The 18,643-nt window shown below is 41.1% G+C and overlaps 1 protein-coding gene across 8 annotated transcripts in view; it reads left to right on the top strand.

The window, feature by feature from the left end:
• The window catches only part of LOC122420166 (zinc finger protein 345-like), a 59,416-nt gene extending 41,311 nt beyond the window's left edge, over positions 1–18,105 (top strand). For 3 of the 8 annotated variants that reach the window (XM_043434964.1, XM_043434966.1, XM_043434965.1), the window contains exons 3-6: positions 1,647–1,733; positions 10,142–10,268; positions 10,768–10,860; positions 15,595–18,105. In XM_043434964.1, coding sequence (XP_043290899.1) covers positions 1,647–1,733; positions 10,142–10,268; positions 10,768–10,860; positions 15,595–17,999 — 2,712 coding nt within the window. In that variant the 3' untranslated portion in view covers positions 18,000–18,105. Of the gene's footprint in view, positions 1–1,646; positions 1,734–3,975; positions 4,041–4,065; positions 8,135–9,501; positions 10,060–10,141; positions 10,269–10,767; positions 10,861–15,594 lie in introns of those variants that run through there. The other 5 variants (XM_043434968.1, XM_043434969.1, XM_043434970.1 and 2 more) reach the window with 5 other exon arrangements.
• The last annotated feature ends 538 nt before the right edge of the window (positions 18,106–18,643 follow it).

Genomic DNA, 18,643 nt, shown 5'->3' on the forward strand with positions numbered 1-18,643 from the left:
ATCATTCTTACTAAAGAGAAAAAATTGTTTTCAGTGAACCCAGGTGACTCAGTGGTAAAGAATCTGCCTGCCAATGCAGGAGAACTGGGTTTGATCCCCAGGTTAGGAAGGTCCCCTGGAGGAGGAAATGGCAACCCCCTCCAGTATTCTTGCCTGGGAAATCCCATGGACAGAGGAGTCTGGATGGCTACAGTCTGTGGGGTCGCAAAGTGTTAGACGTGATTCATGTGACTTAGCACACATTCATGCAGAATTTGTAAATGCTTGTTTTACCATAAATTCTAAAATACATGAGTTTTTTTTTTTTCTTTTTTTAAGAAAGGTGGATTAAAAATGTTTCTTCCAAAAGATCTGTTACTTATGGAAGGTTGCTTTTACCTTAAGTGTGTTTATGTGTGCATCTGTGTGTGCAGGCAGAAACCTAGGGCTTATTTAAAAGCCATCATCAGTTCATGAATATTTGTATTGATTCTAACCTTTGAAAACTGTTCTTACATATTTTCCATGGCCTTCAATTGTTTCATTTTAGTGAAATGAATGTATAGTTCCATTTTTATATATGTATGCATGGAAATGTTCATATTATTTGATCAGTTATTTTTCTTGTATTCTTTACAGTTAGAGAAACTTCTATGAACTTTCTTTAGAGTTGTCCCTATGTATTCGTGTGTGTATTATTAAAGTTTAGAGTACATAAAGTGAAGTAAATTTAAGCTGTTTAAGGAATGTTTGCTACATATTTGCAAAAAGGTGGAACAGCAACATAACTGGAAGACTCTGTCAAAACTCTCAGAAAGATATACAGTATATCCTAAATAGTTAAAATGATTGTTGCTACTGAGGATGCTGTCATATTTGAACTGTAAAATGTGTAAAGCACTTGAAGTTCAAAAGTAAGCATGAATGCTTACCTGACTATTGTATTTGGTTACTATTCAAAATGGTCATTCATGGAGCAGAATTTTGAATACCACTAGTAAAAAGAAGCTTGTTAACAATACTAAGAAAAAAGTTAAGCTTGCTAAAATAAATGGCACATTTGTCCCACTCAAGAACTCTTGGGTCAGAGTATGCTTTTTAAAAATATTCCCTGTTTCCTTGACAGACAGTTCATCCTGTGTCATACAGATACAACACTCAAAAATAAATATGCCAATGTTGTGCTTATTATTTTATCATTTCTTTTCCAGATCAGAATAGTTTCTGAAATGGTTTGTGGGTCATTTCTCACCTTTTTTTGGCTTAGGATTACGATAGAAAATATTGCTGTGTAAAAGTCATATTATACTCTAACACCAGTTCAGTCCTGTTCCCAGGACTGAGATCATGAGATGAATCGCATGCATGGATTTCTTTCAGTAAACTCTTTCCCTTCAGTAAATCTGCCTAGTCAGGACCATCCCTCTTGAGATACGGGTTTTCTTCTGACCTTATGACCAATGTTAATTCCTTGTTTCCTTGGTAATGGTTACTATATGTTTGGTTTTCTGATCTTCATTATTGTCAAAGAAATTCCTTAACAGCCTATATATGCTCACACAAAGATCATTAAAGCACCCTTGGTTCCATCAGAGCTTGAGTCCCTGTGTCTTTCTTTCTTTCTCTCGCTCTCTGTCTCTCTCTCACTCTCTCTCTCTCCCTCTCAGGCTAATTCTCTGGAGCGTGGAAACCTGCCGAGCTCACTTTCTCACCGGGGCTTTCAAGACTTCCTCGAGAGGATGCCCTGTGCCTTCGTGAGTGGTACAAGCCCTGTGTCAAGGGCTTTATAGGTTCTCTGCGTAAACCAGGGAATATCAGCCTCTTTCTGTCTTTTGCTTTCTTATTGTCGACTCCGGACCAGCAGGTTCTGGGCCATGAAAGGACTGCAACGTTAGGCTACAGATCAGGGAAGTCATATATGAAGTGAAATTTGCTTACAGCACATTTTTAAAATATTTATTTGGCTGCACTGGATCTTCTTGTGGCAGGTAGGATCTTCAGTCATCCTTGTAATTTTCGGGTTCTTTGGTTGTGACATGTAAACTCTTAGCTACAGCATGTGGGATCTAGTTTGCTGATCAGGGAAAGAACCAGAGCTCTGTGCATTGGGAGCTCAGGGTCTTAGTCACTGGATCATCACAGAGTTCCTGAACTAACATTTTTTAATGATAGATTCAGGTCATAGTTTCCATATAGTGCCAAAATACCCATGAAGTGATAATGCATTCCTCCATGTACTTCTTATCTCATGACTCATGTTCACTGCTTTAGGTATTTATGTGAGATTCCCATGCTATGAATTTGTTTTTCCATTTGACTTGAACAAGTGTCTTGGAAAGAATAAGTGAGGGATGTGCCTAAATGCTCACAATTAATGGCATAACTCCATGTCTTCTTACTTTCTTTCTGCTTTGGAAGATGAACACTCAGGTGTGTTGAGCAGAGATGCTGGGTTTTGGGAGTGGGGGTTTTCATCCCAAGCCCAGGTCTGATCTTTTCCAGTACACTCCATGCTCACATCAGAGAGTCTCATCACAGTTTTGTATTTTCCAAAATGTTTACAAGAATCTAATTAGTCCTAATCTATGCTCAACTGTATTAAAATTAAAATACAGTTTAGTGCAAATAAAGAATATCATCCTCTCACATTATGTACATTTTAATCCATTCAAAATTACCTGAGTTTAGTGACATGAAAAATTTTCTCTCTTCCTCCTAATGAGCATATAGCCCCATTTGAGTGTATGCCTGTACTCAGTGGAGATGAGTTTGAGTAGGCTCCTAGAGTGGGTGATGGACAGGGAGGCCTGGCGTGCTCTGAGCCATGGGATCGCTGAGTTGGATACGACTGAGCAACTGAACTGGACTGTATGTATGAAAACATTAACATGACTTGATCAATTTTTTCTTCTTCTTCTTTTCTTTTTGCTTTGTTTTTTGAAGAACTTTTGGGGAAGGGAATGACTACCCATTCCAGTATTCCTGCTTAGGGATTTCTTGGACAGAGGAATCTGGCCAGTTAAAGTCCATGGGGTCACAGAGAATGAGACATGACTGAGTGACTAAACCTTTTCTGTCTTCAGTATTCTTTATAGTTACAGAAACTTCTATCAACTTTTCTTAGTGTTGCCTCTGTGAATCTGTCAGTGTTTTATTAGCTAAAGTCTAAAGTTCATAAACTGAAATAAAGTTTAAGGTCTTAGTGGCTGTTTGTTAAAATATGTGCCAAAAGGTACAAGAGCAACTTTACTGATTTTTAGTTATTTCTCTTGTCCTTTCAAGACTCTGATAAAAACCATCAGAAAGATATATAGAGTATATACTAAATATTTAAAATGATTCTTTCTGCCAAGGTTGTGATTACCCAACGAGTGAAGAACAGATAAAACCAAGGAGGGTCTTAGAATGCAGAAACTAAAAAACCAGACCCTTATTGTCTCATGTCTGGAAATTCTTTTCCAACTTTCACCCAGACCATGACATTTTTGGTGGCTTGTTTGGGGACTTAGTCTCTTCCCCGCCTCCTCGCTTCTCCTTCCTCATAGGGACCCGCTGCCAACAGCAAGTGCTGTGGCAGCAACTGAGGAACTCTGGCCAGGGTTACCCTCTGGTGTGTTGTAAAGGCCTCACTGCCCACTGCACCCAAAGTGGCTGCCGCTTGAATGGGTGAGGGTCTCTCCTTTGCCTTTCTTGCAAGTGAGGACTATGCCAAGCAATATTGTGTGGGTGCAGGTCAGACACATAAAAGACATCAGGGCGCCTGCCTCAGAAAGACTCCATGTGAGGATAGGGGGGACACAGAACGGATCAGGCCACAAGGGCATCCGCCCCCAGGAAGACAACTTCTGTCTCCCATGTCAGGCACATAGTGGTTGAAGCAAAACAGAGACCATTGTCCCCGGGCCACCGCCTCCTGGATATATTGCAAGGCGGATTCCTCAGCCTTCTTCCCTGTCACTTTCACTTCTTTCCCTTCTGGTCTGGATTGGTTTACAGGAGCCTGGGTGTTGCCTCTGAGCCATCCCAAGAGTGCCATCCACGTTTCAGGGAATCACCAAACGGTGAGTCACCTGGTTGCTCCCGGGCATCTCTGTCTTTCTCTGCCCGTGTCACCTGGTGGCTTCGCTGCAGGGCTCTCACAGGTCTCGTCTCACTGTTGGACGCGACTGCTGGGCCGCTCGGCCACTTTGTGCATCAGTCGCATGGAGAGACGACTGGGGGAAAAGGGTCGCCTTTCTGTCAGCCAGTGACTCAGTTCGCCCATTCTGTGGTAGGTGGGCTAAGAGTGGGTTCTCTCTCATCCCACGACGCTCTCTCATACTCAACCCTTGGCTCCATTCTCAGAAACTGAGAAGTGTTGACCCTCCAAAAGGCCTGGCTCCTACACAAACGGGGGACCCCCCAGAAATGGCCTCTGAATGGCACACCAGGTTTTACCAAAGGAAGGGAAAGGACTCAGAATTTCCTTGTGTTCTGTTGCCTCCCTGTCTCCTGTCCCCTCTGTCTCTCTCCCTCAGATTTCCTAGATGACCCCTACTCAATCCTTCATATCCACATGATCTCTAGGAAAGGATTCTGAGGTTCCCTTTGGTCCAGGTCTTTCTCCTATATTCAAAAGCCTGCAGGATCAAAAACTGTCCTATCATTCTAAAGAATCCCCTTCTAAGGACGCTTATCTGTCAGGTGGAGAGGGAACCAAGCTTCCCCTCCCCCACTGCTGAACATCCTAAAGAATTCCCTTCTGACTACCCCTGTTTCTCAGGGCTGGGAAGGACCAAGCTTCCCCCACTCCTGCAAATTCCCTTAATCCTTCAGATTCTCCACATGGGACAAAGACCTCAGTTCCCACCAGAGGGACAGTCCAAAATTTTTATCAGCTGAAATGCCCCTGATATCAGAGTCAATTTCAGCATTATTTGGTCTATATTTTAGCTATAAAACTAAGACTACAGAAACAAATAATGGCTTTTTGACACAGGATGACCCTGATATTCTTTAGACTCTGGAGAAAACGGGTTAAAATGAAATTTTCTTTCCCTCGGAAACTGCAAATCCCTTTCTTTTTGCATATGCATTTAAAACCAGTTAGCTTGTTAAAAGGCCTGCCTAGGGAAAAGCTTGAAGTTAACCCTTTCCTAGTCCTTGAAATACACTGCCCACTTTGCCTGAGACCTCACTCAGCCTTGGACAAATCAGAACATCAGGCCAAACAGACAAACAAACAAAAAAGGGTCAAAGAGATGCTTTAACTCTCAGGCAGGAAACTATGAGGTCTCTGTCTGTCTGTCTGTCTGGATTTATGTATGTCTCAGTGTGCGCTTTTTTTTTTTTTTTTCTTTCATAATATTGCCTAGTTGTAAATGAGTTCTAATTTAATTGGCCTAAAGTTAAGTAAGAGCTTACAAATCACACAGTTCTAACTACAAGAGAAATTAACCTAAATGAATTTCAGATTCACGTGAACTGGGAAATATTCAATATTAAATATGGAGTATTAATGTTTGTTTGCTAATCTAATGTAGATATGTCTAAGACTCCTTAAGCACAGTATTTTAATTGTCCCTAGGTTTATTATAAGTTAAATGTTGTTATATTTTTATATCTGTTACAAGTTTGTCAACCAGTAAAGTACCTCTAGGAGAGGAAAAAAAAAAAACTTCAAAGAAAATGTAAAAGAGATATGAGCTTTCAGAGAAACTCTTAAGAATAATTATACTTTAGAAATGTCTGTCTAAAACATTCTCTAGATTGTGGTAACCTAAATTTCTAAGGCTGTGCTAAACTAAGTGATGGAAATTTATTGAATAGCTAAGTCATTTCCAAATAAAAGAAGATTCTGAAACATTCATTACTAAGGACTAACTTCCTCTTACAGAGAAACTAGAGATTTTGAACTATTCATGAATAATGCTTGAGTCATCCTGAAATGTTCTCTAGAATTTTTTTTTTTAGAAATTATCACTGGTATTTATGTTCACCAGTGTACAGAATGCTCAAGTTCTTGCTTGCTTAGGGAAAGTAGGATGTATATTTTCAGTAAAGAAAGTATGAGGAATGAAATTACATTTTATGAAGGGACAAGGAAGTAGGTCTGACTTACAGGTGGCTGTTTCAGGGTGGGAGAACAAAGTAATGGGTACAGAAGTGATAAGAAGGTTTCATGGAAAGTGGACCCCAAGGGAAGAGTTTTGTTCATAAATACAAGTTTTCTTGAGATGTTGGGCTGCCTTTGATGATGGATTTTAAGTTTCTTTACCTCTGAAGTGATCTGTTCTGTGTTTACCTTTGAAATCTTCTTTGTTACTTTGGCTAAGTGAATATAATGTTTCCGAGTGATCTATATGATTTTATTTGACTGAGTGTTATAACCCCTTTTGATATTTGTCAACAAAACTTCCTAAATAACCTGACTTCTTGCTGACTTTGGAATGCTTCAGAGGGCCCCTGAGACATCCAAGGGAGTTATTAAACTACCTGGGTTCATTGGACATGGTAAATTACATGGGAAGTACTGTTGAAGGTGTGATAAATCTTCTCAGATTATACGATATGGTGGATGTTACTAATATAGATATCCTAAAATTATGTGGAGTTCATATAGATCTGATATGCCCTAATAAAATGTGGTCAACTATAATTCTAGTTATCCTGTGTTACAAGTGTTACAAGTCATAGCAATGACCAAGCTACCTTGTCAATTGCAGTTTAATCAGATTTAAACATGCCTTCTGTGGTTTCACTCTGATGCCTTTGTAAGAATACTGCTACTTCATGATTTATGGAAAAGATTTTTCTAAGGTTAACCGATGAACAAGTTTTGTTTGCTATCTGGTAAGCTGGTACCACACTGGAATTTAGTCTACTCTCTATGCTAATAGAACAGAGTTTTCTTAGAATGCAGCTTTCAAGAAGACATTATGAATTTCTTTGCCTTTAAGTGATTTATATTCATTTTAAAAATCTTTTGTTACTTTGGTAAAGTAAATAAGCATTACTTAAGATTATGGTACATGTAGACAAAGCTCATTTTTCTTGTAAAAAAATAACCCCTCATGGTTAGACTTTTGCCATCCTGATGTCCGAAAAACATGGCCATAGTCTGCTCCTGAACTGGGGAATTAAAAATGGGTGAACAATAGATGTAAATGAAAGAGTCAGTGCTGTGGGAAATCCAAGATGGCTGCCTGGCTTTTCCCAGCTCCCTGACAGACCTCATTTTTATTTGATGGGTTAAAGCCTTCCCTGGCTACAGGGTTAATGCCCTCATAAGGAAAAAACTTTTCACTGAATATTAAGTTTTGTTCATTGTTCAACTAAGTTTCTAGTTTTGTTAATTAAAGTCTAGTGTTTACTAAGACTCACTTCTGAGATCCTTGTTATGTTATATTTCTAAAAGATTTGATTAAGTGATTAAAAAGGACACTATAAGTTTGTTTATAAAGCTAATCTCAGTAAGCAGTCTTCAGATAAAGATTAGATGCTCCATGATATACAACCAGGAGATTAACACCTGGCTATAGTCATTTAAGAAATGAAGTCAGATGACCTGGGGTATACTGCTCTACCTAATGAAAGTTCTTGACTTACCATTCTTACTTATGACCTGACTACTAACTGATAGCTATACCTCTATTATTTGCTATGTTGCTTGTTTCAGAAGATTGTTTCTTAGGTTACTAAATCTGTGACTGAGCCTATGATAAAATGTTGATATGCAGTTCCATATGCTATTAATTGTTGTAATAATGTAACTCTAGATATGGGAAGAAGCAATAAAAGGGAGTATTTTCTGGGACCAAGAGGCTAGTAAGACAGGTATGATCCAAAGACTTTTGCTACTCACAAGGCCTGCTCTAGAAACAGCACACTGAGTGGCCTATCAATGGAACCTTCCCTAGACCTAGGAATGAGCCTTCCCAGTGCCGCGGGACACAATGACCAAGAAATGCCCCCAGAGCATGGTCAAATATGTGGCTACAAAGGGACCCTGCTGACTGGACTCTGCCAGCTGTCTCGACAAAGATGACATCATGACCACTGCAAGCTCCTGACTTTCAACAGCCCCCAAAAGGAGTTCAGAGTAGAGATCAGAAAGAAGGCTCTCTGCGCTCCCTGAAAAACCCAGAAGAACTGGCCTTCTGATAGATACTTTCAGGTAAAGATTTTGTGAGCCCAAATTCTTGCTTCTTCTTGTACCTAGAGAAACACTAACGTCACGAACCAATGTCCAGTTCTGGTTCTCCTGGCTGCCCATGAGCAGCTTTTCTACTTCTTCTCATCTTTGGGTCATGTACCTTTAACTTTCTTGTAAAGTTTGTTTCTTCTAAAATACCACAAATGTCCAGGTGGTCGTGCAAGAATATTCCCAGACCAACACCTAGGCAATGCGGAAACAAGTCACCTTATCATTCCATGGACTCTCATCGCCCTCCATAAATGCACCCTGACAGAGTAGGCAAAGGGAACTCAGATTCCCATGACACCCCGCTCAGCCTGAGAAAGCCCGAGCAGTCATCGCCCCTTTTCCTTTGAAACTGTAATCCCAAATGTGTGAGAAGGGAAATGGGTAGATAGTTAGACATGAACAGGGTATCAACAAGGGCCAAAGAATTGGCCCTAAAAATAAAGAGAGGGAGGTATGTGGCGACCCAGAGACAAAAGAGTAGATAAAACCAAGGAGGGTCTTGGAATGCAGGAATGGAAAAACAAGACCCCTTACCATTTACCCTCCCCCATGTTGTAGCTATTGATGGATTTCAGGTGCTCCTGAGCAGCATAAACGGTCTCCCCTCCTACCCCATATGGAGAATGTATTTTTCTTATTCTGCCCCCCACCTAGTATATGTGCCTCATCCATTCAGCAAATGACCCACAAGACCCGTCGTATCCTACTCCTTGTACCCTGGCTATGAAAGTGGACTGAGGACCCCTGATCAGTATCCGTTCTCATTTGAGCTGGCCTGCTGTTCTAACAGCATCCCCCATTCTAATAAACTTTATTTCCTTCTCATTTTGTCTCATGTCTGGAAATTCTTTTCCAACCCGAGCCCAGACCACAAGAAAGGTCACTATCCTATTCAGTTCATTTCAGTTCAGTCCAGTCGCTCAGGTGTGTCCGACTCTCTGTGACCCCATGATCGCAGCACCCCAGGCCTCCCTGTCCATGACCAACTCCCGGAGCTTACTCAAACTCATGTCCATTGAGTCGGTGATGTCATCCAGCCATCTCATCCTCTGTCATCCCCTTCTCCTCCTGCCCCTAGTCCCTCCCAGCATCAGGGTCTTTTCCAATGAGTCAACTCTTGGCATGAGGTGGCCACAGTATTGCAGTTTCAGCTTCAGCATCAGTCCTTCCAGTGAACACCCAGGACTGATCTCCTTTAGGATGGACTGGTTGGATCTCCTTACAGTCCAAGTGACTCTCAAGACTCTTCTCCAACACCACAGTTCCAATGCAATAATTCTTCAGTGCTCAGCTTTCTTCACAGTCCAACTCTCACATCCATACATGACCACTGGAAAAACCCTAGCCTTGACTAGATGGACGTTTGTTGGCAAAGTAATGTCTCTGCTTTTTAATATGTTATCTAAGTTGGTCATAACTTTCCTTGCAAGGACTAAGCATCTTTTTAATTTACTATCCTACTCGAGCTACTAAAATCTGTAAAACAATTAAAGTTCCAACTTAAGTATGAATTCTTGCCTTACTATTCTTTCATTGAGGTTCAAAATCATCATTCATCGAGCAGAATTTTCAACATTACTAACTCAAATAAGCTTGCTAAAAATGTGGCACTTTGGCCCCACTTCAGAACTCCTGTTTCAGAATACACTTAAAAAATTTTTTTCCTGTTTCTTTGGTAAACAATTTATCCTATGTCACACGAGTAGAACACTGAAAAATAAATATGCTAATGTTGCCCTGATGATTTTATAATTTCTCTTCTAGATGAGAATACTTTCTCTAATGGCTTGTGGATCATAACTCATCCTCTTCTTCACATTAGAAGTTGGGTAGAAAGGATTACTGTGTAAAAAATATATTTTGTAATACCAGCCAAGCCACTGCTTCACGACCAGGTCTCTGAACTTGCTGCTTTCACCTTGGGTCACATTAGGAAGACTTCCCACGGCCACATGGCATCTGTACTTTGTATTTCAGGAACAGCTGACGTTCCAGGATGTGGCCATAGACTTCACTCAAGAGGAGTGGGAATGCCTGGACCTCGGTCAGCGGGAATTGTACAGGGACGTGTTGTTAGAGAATTACGGGAACCTGGCCTCCTTGGGTGAGGATAACTGCCTTCCAGAATCCCTTATCCACCCACTGGGTTTTTGTTCTGTCATTCCAAGAATGTTTTCTGACATTTTCTGCTTCCCAAAGTAGTTGCAGATCTCTGCTTTCTAGGGGAAAATGGGTATTTGTGAATTTAGGAAGAAAAGTGATGATTCATGATGATTCGTTATGCTGGTGATGTTTTTCTTCCTTGAGGTACTCTCCCTCTTTCATTTTAGGTTAGTGGTAATTGTGTAAGTTCTGTGGCATTAAATAGTTGCACCCTCTCTTAATTTCACATCGATACTACTTACATTTGCCTTAGTACTACTTGACTGGAATCTCAGGATCTGATTGTTAGGTGTTTGTTAGTATTGTATGGCGGCTTTGAATAAAGTATTTCCGGATATCGTTTTCTAGAACAAAATGCGTTCTCGTTTCACCTGAATACATATTGGATTCAATACTGATGAATCTCTAACAACACAAATTTTTCTTTCTCTAATCAACAGGGCTTGTCTCTAAGCTGGACCTGGTCACCTTTCTGGAGCAATTGAAGGATCCCAGGAATATAAGGAGAATGGAGACAACAACCAGTTACCCAGGTAGGTATGAATGGATGGAGATGAAGACTCAGGTGGCTGGTCCAAGGAGCAACGAGGAACTCATCCTTCGTCACATGGCTTTGGGAGATTTGCTTCAATGGAAATGGTTTTTGAAAACCTGGGTTTGTGTCTGCTACTGTCATAGAAATGTATCACCTGCCCCATTTTGTCTCTTAAATCATTCATGAATTTATCTCCAGTGATTACTTTTCTCCATCACAGTGTGAACTAAAAGTCTCCTCTTGGCTTGTGACAAACTGCGTTCATTCGTTGCTCTTTAATTTCTTGGGGGCCCTAGGAAAACTCTGCCCATTTCTGAGTAACTATATGACAGTCCTTTTCAAGTTTTCCTCTACCTCTAGACAGAAATGTGTGAGTGGAGTGGTAGACAAACTGCCAAACTTCTAGGAATACTGGGCATGGGTTTTTGTCCTCTGGTTTATAATTTCCTATCCACTGAGAGCGACACATAGGACCTTCTAAGTAAATTTCAAGTTCAAGTAATTTGTCACTGCAGAAAGCAAAACCTCGTGAAAATGAAAGAATGCACATCTCAGGTTGACTTCAAAGTTTCTCTTTTACTTTTATGATCTCATATTAAATATCTTTAGTGTATTTGATCCAATTATAACTTGCTAAAATACTTTATTATATATTGTTACCTCCTAGAATTTTCAAATAAATTGACATAAACTCTTAGCACATGTTCCACTATACTATTAATGGTTGATTCAAACTATGACAATTTTTAGGTTATATAAAGAAATCTTTATTAAAAGTTCTAAATGGAATATAGCTGTTTTCCACTTGTGTGGTCCTATACAGCAAAGAGAATCAATTATACATATCAGTTAGTTCAGTTCCGTCACTCAGTCGAGTCTGAGTCTGCGATCCATGGTCTGCAGCAAGCCAGGCTTCCCTGTCCGTCACCAACTCCCAGAGCCTGCTCAAACTCCAGGCCATCGAGTCAGTGATGCCCTCCAACTATATCATCCTCTATTGTCCCCTTCTCCTCTCATCTTCAGTCTTTCCCAGCATCAGGGTCTTTCTCAGTGGGTCAGTTCTTCGCATCAGGTGGCCAAAGTATCGGAGCTTCAGCTTCACCATGTCGTTCCAATGAATATCCAGGACTGATTTCCTTTAGGATGGAGTGGTGTGATCTTCTTGCAATCCAAGGGACTCTCACGAGTCTTCTCCAACAACACAGTTCAACAGCATCAATTCTTCTGCACTCAGATTTCTTCATGGTCCAACTCTCACATCCATACATGACTACTAGAAAAACCATAGCTTTGACAACATGGACCTTTTTCAGCAAAGTAATGTTTCTGCTTTTTAATATGCTCCCTAGGTTGGTCATAGCTTTTCTTCCAAGGAGCAAGCATCTTTTACTTTCATGACTGTAGTCACAATCTGCAGTGATTTTGGAACCCAAAAAAATAAAGTCTGTCACTGTTTCCATTGTTTCTCCCACTGTTTGCATGAAAGGGTATGACTGGTACCATGATCTTCGTTTTTTGAAGGCTGTGTTTGAAGCCAGCTTTTGCACTCTCTTCTTTCAGTTTCATCAAGAGACTCCTCAGTTCCTCTTCACTTTCTGCTATAAGGGTGGTGTCATCTGTACATCTGAGATTATGGATATTTCTCCCTGAAATCTTGATTCCAATTTGTGCTTCATCCAACCTGGTATGTTGCATGATGTGCTGTACATATAAGATAAATAAGCAGGGTGACAATATACAGCCCTGACGAACTCCTTTCCCAATTTGGAATCCGTCCGTTGTCACATGTCCAGTTCTCACTGTTGCTTCTTGACATGCATACAGATTTCTCAGGAGGCAGGCAAGGTAGTCTGGTGTTCCCATCTCTTTAAGAATTTTCCACAGTTTCTTGTGAGCCACATAATCAAAGCCTGTGGTGTAGTCAATACAGCGGATGTGGTTGTTTTTCCAGAACTCTCTTGCTTTTTATGTGATCCAAGGGATGTTGGCAATTTGATTTCTGGTTCCTCTGCCGTTTCTAAATCGAGCTTGAACATCTGGAAGCTCTCGGTTCACATACTGTTAAAGGCTCGCTTGGAGAATTTTGAGCCTTTGCTATTGTTTGAAATGAGAGAAATTGTGTAGCAGTTGGAGCGTTCTTTGGCATTGCCTTTCTTTGTGATTGGAATGAAAACTGACCTTTTCCCATCCTGAGGCCACTGCTGAGTTTTCAAAATTTTCTGGCTTATCTAGTGCAGAACTTTAGCACTATCCTCTTTTAGGATTTGAAATAACTCAGCTGGAGTTCCATCACCTGCACTGGCTTTGTTGGTAGTCATGCCTTGTAAGGCTGACTTGACTTTGGACGCCAGGATGTCTGTTACTAGGTGAGTGATCACACCATCGTGGTTATCTCAGTCATTAAGATCTTTTTTGTATAGTTCTTCCATGTATTCTTGCAAACTTCTCTTAATATCTTCTGCTGCTTTTAGGTCCATCCGGTTTCTGTCCTTTACTGTTCCCATCTTTGCTTGAAATATTCCTGGTGCCTCTAATTTTCTTAAAGAGATCGCTGGTCTTTACCGTTCTATTGATTTCCTTCCCATTTAGGTCTCCACAGAGCAATGAGTAGAGTTCCCTGTTTCAGTCATAGTTTTAAAGTCTCTCTTCTTATTTAATTTCTTAAAACTAGTACTTTATTAAGTTTATCTTATTTGTATTCAGCTTCCTTGGACACTGTCTTATGTGTCCTCAGTTTCTGATTAGTTCTCTATCACTATCATTTATGATTTTTAGATTGAAACATCTAATAGACCATTCTCAGAAACTTGTGTGGCAAGAAGTGGATTTAAGAATTATTAGGTACATAGAATTTGTGAAAGTGTTTGCTGTCTCGACTTAAGATGACTAAAAGCAGGAAGTAATCATTAGATTGCCTATCACCTCTTAATTCAGTGGTGCCTGGAGGTTTTTATCTTGTTTCTTCCCCTATAACCTATGTCTTTGCCATCTCATTTTGTCTAGCGTTCTGTTTGTGGTCTCTCTTTTGAAGACTACAGGAACCTAGTTAGTCTTCCTTGTGGTGTCTGCACCTTGGTGGGTGAGGTTGGTCCCGAGGTTTGTGCCCTCATCCTCTTGATCTGGGCTTTGATTGCTGTTAACCATGCCCAGAGCCTGCTGTGGATATTCAGGGCTGTTTCCCCATTGTTCTGTGGTTGTTACTGCCCTCTCTCTGGTGGTGCCTGCTTCCTGTGTGGTGGAATAGAGCCCCCAGACCTGAATCTTAGCTGTGATTGTGATCTGTGGTGCGAGGCAGGTGGACTGGAGCACCCGCACATGGAGAAAAGTCGCTGAGTATTACTCCTCTGGGGATGTTCACTCAGGATGTGCCCTGGTTCCCCTCCCATGCGTTCTGCAGGCCCTCATGTGATGTAGTGTTGGCACTGCTCTTGGCCTCATCTTAACCACGGGCATGATGGCACATGGGCCTGGTGTCTCGCAGATGTTGTTTTCACAAGGTCACCGGCATAGATTCAGTGAAGTCAGGTCCTGGGATTGCATTCAGCGTGGAGCTGGACCTGCTGTGGTGCTCTAGGGCAGCTCAGGCTCTGTCCTGGCCCAGCCCCCTTGTGTGGGAGCCCACAGAGTCTACAGCAGCTAGAGCTGCCCCTGCCTTGACTGAGAGAGCGCTGGTAGGTGATTCAGATGCTCTGTAGGGGCTGAGGTTACACAGCCGGTCATGGGTGTGAGACCGTGGCTTCTGTTGCTGCAGGGAGAGGTGTCAGCTTTTCTTCTTCATCCCTGGGGCTCAGCTGTGCTTTCAGCTCCATCTGAGCGTGTGGGCAACTCACAGGTGTCTTCTACTGGGCTGCCCCAGAGCACAGGAGTCTGCTGATTGTGGAAGAGGTCGATGGGGGAGGCCGTGGCTGGGGGCTCAAGAGACCTACATGGGTGGAGTTCTTCATGGTTCTTGGTGAGGAGGGTCTGGGACAAGGGACAAGGGGTGCAATGGGCTTCTTCTTTGGGCATCACTTACCAATGCCACTGTGCTCGCTGGTGGTTCAGGCTTCCACCACAAGCATCCCGTTTGCAGAGCTCCTCCCACAGTCCCATCCCTTCAGCATGTTTCCTCACAGCCCACCTCAATCCTCTGCCTTGATCTGCTCTCTGAACCCCACATTTCAGCACCCAGCCCTTGTCCGCAGTGGTGGTCGTGCCTCTCAGGCTGGGTGGGCAGGGCCGGGGTCAGGACCCCGTGTGCAGGTCTCTCTCTGTCCTGCTGCCACACGCTGGTTGCCATGTTCTCTTCCCAAGTAGAATGAAGCTCTCCTTCTGTCCAAACTGAGTCCCCGAAGAGGGGCTTCCCTGGATGTGGAGACCGCTCCTCAGTTTCATGTCCCCCCAAGTTGCAGGCCCCATCCCACTTCCTCTCATCTTCCTTTTCCTTCTTCTTTCTATTGTCCTACTTGGCTCAGCAGGAATCTTTCTTTTTTCTTTAGATTTCGAGGGGTCTCTGCTAGTGTTCAGCTGGGCTCTGTGAGAATTGTTCCATTTCTCATTCCTTTGTGGACAGAGAGATGGTCTCCACATCTGCCTAATCCTCTGATATCTTGATGCTTCCATTTCCATTTTATCTTATTTTTTAATCTCTATTTTAGCTTTAAACTAGCTGTAGTCATCAATTTTCTCTGAATGTTTAAAGATTTTCACTGAGAATAGCAGGGGAATTAACTTGTTATTTGATATCTTTCAGCCTTGTCTGCACAAGACACCCAGGATTTGATGCCGAAAAATCCAGCATTAGAAGATGTATTCCCAAAAGCAAAACTAGGAATATATCAAATATTTCACCTCAAAAACTTAAATTTAAGAAAAGACTGGGAATGTACATGGGTATATGAAAGACAGAGAGGATGTTTATATGGACATAAAGAAATGGAGACAGTTACACAGATTGCTAATATTACTGGAAAAAGAATTGAGCAACCTAAGTCAAGTTGGGAAAAACACCCACTTCATTCTTCAACATTTGCCAAGATGTGTAAGTGTTTAAGAAAAGATTTCCATCCTTTTTTGAAACATACATGTTCTCTAAAAGGAAACGTGAAATATCTGGGAGGTAATCTTGTCTCTACTGCAAATACTCATTCAAACAATTCTGAACATAGGCTTCGACTCAACATACATTCAAGCATGTCTGAACACCTACAATTTAACAGTGAGTGGGAAAACTCACAGTCTAATCAATTTGAGGGATCCATGAGCAGGGGCTTTTTCTTCCCCCAACAGATATTATCTCTCCATTCCAAGATGTATAATGTTGTTGATACTGGAAGAGATGGAATCCAACCATCATTGTTCAATACGTATTGTGATATGGTCAGAACAAAACAACTTTCCGTGTGTAATAAAATGAGTCAGACCTTAAGTAAGAGCTCCAGCTCCAATAATTCCAAGAGTATTTATGGTGGACTGAGAAGGTATTCAGGCAATGAGCCTGGGTATATGGTTGAAGGAGACTCCAACCTTAAGAAACATCAGGGACCTGAATCTACAAACAAGGATTCTAAAAGTAATACATGTAGAAATGCCTTTGATCAAATGTCAGGTTTTTCTCTCGATAAGAGTACTTGTAATGAAGAGGGGAGTTGTACTGAATATGGTATGGTTTCTAATCAGTCTTCAGAACTTATTCAACCGCAGACTGTTCAGAATCTGCAGAAAGAAAACAAGTGTAAGATATGTGGGAAACTGTTTAGTAAATCATGCCATCTAAGCAGACATAAGAAAATTCATACAAGAAAGAAACCGTTCCAATGTACACAATGTAACAAAGTGTTTAAGCATCGCTCACTTCTTACTAAACATCAGCGAATTCACACTGGAGAGAAACCTTATAAATGTGCAGAATGTGGCAAAGCCTTTACTTACAACTCACATCTTATTGAACACCGGCGAATTCACACTGGAGAGAAACCTTATAAATGTACAGAATGTGGCAAAGCCTTTATCTGTTACTCACATCTAACCTATCATCAGCAAATTCATACTGGAGAGAGACCTTATAAATGTACAGAATGTAGCAAAGCCTTTATCTGTTACTCACAGCTAACCTATCATCAGCGAATTCATACTGGAGAGAAGCCTTATAAATGTAAAGAATGTAACAAAGCCTTTCATCGTCTCTCACTTCTTACTGGACATGAGCGAATTCATTCTGGGGAGAGACCTTATAAGTGTAAAGAATGTAACAAAGCATTTTTTCAGTGCTCAAATCTTACTCGGCATCAGCGAATTCATACTGGAGAGAAGCCTTATAAATGTAAAGAATGTAACAAAGCCTTTCATCATTGCTCAGTTCTTACTCGACATCAGCGAATTCATTCTGGGGAGAGACCTTATAAATGTAAAGAATGTAGCAAAGCCTTTATTCAGTGCTCACATCTTGCTCAACATCAGAGAATTCATTCTGGGGAGAGACCTTATAAATGTCAAGAATGTAACAAAACCTTTATTCAGTACTCGCATCTTACTCGACATCAGCGAATTCATACTGGAGAGAAGTCTTATAAATGTAAAGAATGTAACAAAGCCTTTATTGAATGTTCACATCTTACCCGACATCAGGAAATTCATACTGCAGAGAGACCTTATAAATGTAAAGAATGTGACAAAGCCTTTATTCAGTGCTCACAACTTACTCAACATGAGCGAATTCATACTGGAGAGAAGCCTTATATATGTAAAGAATGTAACAAAGCCTTTATGCGTTGCTCACATCTTACCCAACATCAGCAAATTCATACTGGAGAGAGACCTTATAAATGTAAAGAATGTGACAAAGCCTTTACTACGAATTCGGCCCTTACTCAACATCACCGAATTCATACTGGGGATAGATGTTATAAATGTACAGAATGTGGCAAGGCCTTCATTAAGGGTTCTAATCTTACTAAACATCAGCGAATCCATACTGGGGAGAGACCGTATAAATGTACAGAATGTGGCAAAACCTTTAATCGGAGCTCAATTCTTACTACACATTTGCGAGTTCATACTGGAGAGAAACCTTATAAATGTACAGAATGTGGCAAAGCCTTTAGTCATAGTAGTAATCTCACTAAACATCTGAGAACACACACTGGAAAGAAACCCTAGTAATGGAACAAGTGATGGAAGAGGTTTGCCCTGAACATGCATCAGAAAACACAAGAGTTTATGTAAGAAACCTATGGAAATGATGTAACAAATACGTAGAAAGGTTGTTAATCAAAAGTTAAATCAAAGTAAATATCAGAGATTGCATACTAGAAGGCATTACATCAGTTTTGTTTTCAGAAGTTTCTCTGAAGGAGAATGACTGTAGGGAGTACTCCATAGTTAAAACACATAGAAAATGCATATATTAGCATGAATCGTGAGAGGAAGGTTTATGGTTAGAAAGTTTCAATTCTTAACAGTGTATGTATGCTTGTTAATAATGACATGATTTGAGATTATTTCAGGTGAATGTAATTCAGCACTCAAATAATCCATACAGTGCTCACCAGAATCTTCCTTGTCATGGTTTGAATGGATGAACCCACACTCAGCCTAGGGAGTCTGAGGCACTTTACTCAGGGTAACTTATAAAACCTGAGCTACAAGTACTCCTGGTTTCTCTGGCTGATTCCAGCTTTGACCTCTCTCAGAAACTCCTGCCCTAAATCCTCCCCTACAGAGAGGTCTTAGGTGTGGTGAGTGTGAGGCTTTGAGCTCAGGACTCCTGAACATTGGTTTTGGGGAAGAAACATCAGAACAAA

Source organism: Cervus canadensis, chromosome 18, assembly GCF_019320065.1.
Source record: "Cervus canadensis isolate Bull #8, Minnesota chromosome 18, ASM1932006v1, whole genome shotgun sequence".
NCBI lineage: Eukaryota > Metazoa > Chordata > Mammalia > Artiodactyla > Cervidae > Cervus > Cervus canadensis.